Here is a 3,023-nt window from a genome sequence, read left to right on the forward strand (position 1 = left end):
AGATGCTGAAAGGCACTACGGAAGCTAGACCACATGAAAATGTCTTCACCAAAGGATGTTTATAGCAGTTTCAAGACAGAAGACAACTACGACTGAGTCCATATGATCAAGATTATACTTATGGGTTCTCTTTTGCATTCTCCATTAACCATGTTGTGGTCAACAAGTAAGAGGATTGTTAAAAGCTTTCTTTAAAAAAACAAAAAAACAATATGATATTCCAATGATATCCAGGAGATTTAAAGTATTGTCACTTGTCTTTAAAGACATATATTGACCAAAGCCTTTTTGGATCTTTGGAGAGCAGATCCCTTAAGAGCCCTTGATTCTCTTCTGTTCCTGCTATTTGTAAAATATGTGCTGCCCCCTCACACAGAACTCTTCTCTCTCTCTGGTTTGAGCACAGGATATAGCAAAAACAAAATGGTGCGATGAGGAGCTTGTCTAGGGACATTAGGGTCACTTTTTTCAGGCTCTGGGTCTTCTCTAATTCATTTGGTTTTGGTGTTGTTATCGACCTGCTCCCCCTTCTGCTAGGCCAGACTCGGTTGCTGGGGTGCTAGTTGCCGTTGTGACTGACACTGGGATGGGCTTTTGGTTGCCACGGAGCTCTCCATTCTGTCTGTGGTTAGGGTGAGGAGGGGGGCGACGAGATGGGGCTGACGGGGGGGACAGCACTCCGTTCCGAGGGGGTTTGTCTGGGGAGAGTCCAGAGGAAGAGACTCCAGGGTCAGCTGCGAGGGCTATTCCTCTTCCTCCTCCTTTATTCACACTGCGGTCTGCTGAACCCAAGGAGGAAAGCTGGCCTTCCTAGCAAGACAGAGAGAGAAAGAGAAGCAGAGAAGAGAGGGGAGGAGGAGAAGGGAGGAAAGGAGAGGAGAGGAGTGGAAAAGGGGGCATATGGAGCGTGGAGGTGGAGGGTGAGAGAGTGGGTCGATGCCAAAGGTCAACCAAGAAGAGTAGAGAGTCATGGGTGAGGCGTGCATGTGGAAGTGCAGAGACAGTCCAGAGAGGCGCAAAAGAGTGTTGGGTGAAAGAGGGACGTTCTCCAGAAAAAGCGGATCAATACAGTAGTGGAGAAGCGGCAAAAGATCAAAGCAAGAGATATTGGGCCATGTAAAGGATCCAAACAGGGAGAGATTGAATGAAAGGGAGGAAAACCATATTGAAATATGAAAAGAAATTACAGTCAGAGAGAGAGAAAGAGAGAACGATAGAGAGGGAAGGTGACAAGGAATTCGAGGAGTGGTGAACAGGGAGGAGGAGGAGGAGGAGGAGGAGAAGGAGGAGAGAGGAGAATGAGTTACAAAGCAGAGAGATGAGAAAACATCCACAGCAACAGAGGAGAAGAAGGGGGACAGAGACAAGAAAGGGATGGGAAAGGGGGTTAAAATCCAGGGGCAAATAAATCCAGGGGTAAATATGCTGGGTGGTCTCCACAGTGGCTGTGTATACTGGAATGTGTGTAGGGGGGTGGTAGGGTGGAATCAGTCCTTCTAATTGGGATGTCATGGAAAGAACATGATTCTGAGGACAGTGCTGAAGAGAGGTGTGTCCATTTCTGACCGTCTGTCTGACTTCCGGAGAGCATGGAAAAATCCTGCCCTCAGAATCATGTTCAGGCTAAAAGGTAAGGTCTGGACGAGATCAGTTTCATAACAGTCACTGACACAGCGGATAGGACCACAGCTGCCTTTACACTGTGGTGTTGAGAAGAAAGAAGAGAGACAAAAAAAGTTCAAACCATTCACTCTGGGATCCACTGTGTCCTTTTCAGTGAGAGCCCGCTTATACTTACTTTTACAGACGTTTCGCTAAGAGGGCTTCTCATGTCACTCATCAGAGTTATACAGTGCAATCATTTCATGATCATATCCAACAACCATCTGACAATACACATATCAGCATGCAAAGGTGACAGAGTGGTGTAGGAGGGAATATAGCCATAATGTTTGCCAGTAGACCTTGTCTAAAACATAAACTTATCATTTTAACAGTTAAATCAAATTTCCTTTCCAGTTAAATCAAATCAAAAAACCTTTTTTCCCGCTACCAATCAGACTTTCAAGCCCGGGCCCATTACAACGATGGGTTCATGCTGTTTATCTCAATCACCTATATAACACAGTCAACAGTCTGGGTTGAAAGTTTGGACGGGCTGATTGGCCAAGGTTTTCATTTGGTCTTATCTTCTATTCTTACCTACATTGGTGCAGAGAAACGTCAATGCCAATAGCAGTCTGATTTCAGTTATTAGTAACTAAATCGGGCTCAGTGTGCAAGCCTTCATGCTCAGTCTCTTTCAGTGAGGTCTGTATTGAGGCAGTGGGGGAAGAAAACAGTTGTATTATTAGAGCTTATGGTTAGAGAACTTCACTTGTTATGATTAAACCAGGAAATTAAATGTCACCTCATTGTCCTGTAGTGTATATGATGCTCTCAATTTTTAACACACAGACATTAAATATAAGAACTTAACTCAATTTCCCACCAACAGAATCGAATCTGATGCATTATCAACAATTTTACATGGATTGCTCGATATGAAGGAAGTACTGGGAAAGAAAATACCTTTCATGTTCTTCACTGATCAAAACCGGATTGAACAGGTGTGACATTCAAAAAGTACATTCAAGTATTTATCACTTGTGTTAGCTTTGGGATGGACAAACATCAATGCCATACCATTCATAGAGGGTGAATTACAGTGGTCAATTTTTCCATCGAATCAGCAGAGCTTTTCTCTTCCCACTCAGAACCTTGAATGCATTAGTACTGACGGTATCACAGGAAATTACTGAATATGCTATACCATTCCCCTATGAAAGAGTAACAGCAACATTAAGAAGTCGGGTGAAATGAGGACAGTTGAAGTGGATGGTGGAATCTCTGTCAGATCCTAAAGCTCATCGGTTGGGTCCCTATGGGCCAGATTCATTGCACTTGTCTTAAAAGATGGCGGCATTTTTTGAGAGCAATCTGTTGATTGCACGACAAACCAGAGGTGCAGGCTAGAAGGGTGG

At 44.1% G+C, this 3,023-nt stretch overlaps 1 protein-coding gene across 1 annotated transcript in view; it reads right to left on the minus strand.

Moving 5' to 3' along the window:
- Positions 1–683: 683 nt before the first annotated feature.
- syngap1b (synaptic Ras GTPase activating protein 1b) overlaps positions 684–3,023 on the minus strand; it is a 95,573-nt gene continuing 93,233 nt past the window's right edge. Inside the window, 1 exon segment of the mRNA XM_042107704.1 lies at positions 684–810. Coding sequence (XP_041963638.1) covers positions 768–810 — 43 coding nt within the window. The 3' untranslated portion in view covers positions 684–767.

The sequence above is a fragment of the Alosa sapidissima genome, chromosome 10 (assembly GCF_018492685.1).
Source record: "Alosa sapidissima isolate fAloSap1 chromosome 10, fAloSap1.pri, whole genome shotgun sequence".
NCBI classification, from domain to species: domain Eukaryota; kingdom Metazoa; phylum Chordata; class Actinopteri; order Clupeiformes; family Clupeidae; genus Alosa; species Alosa sapidissima.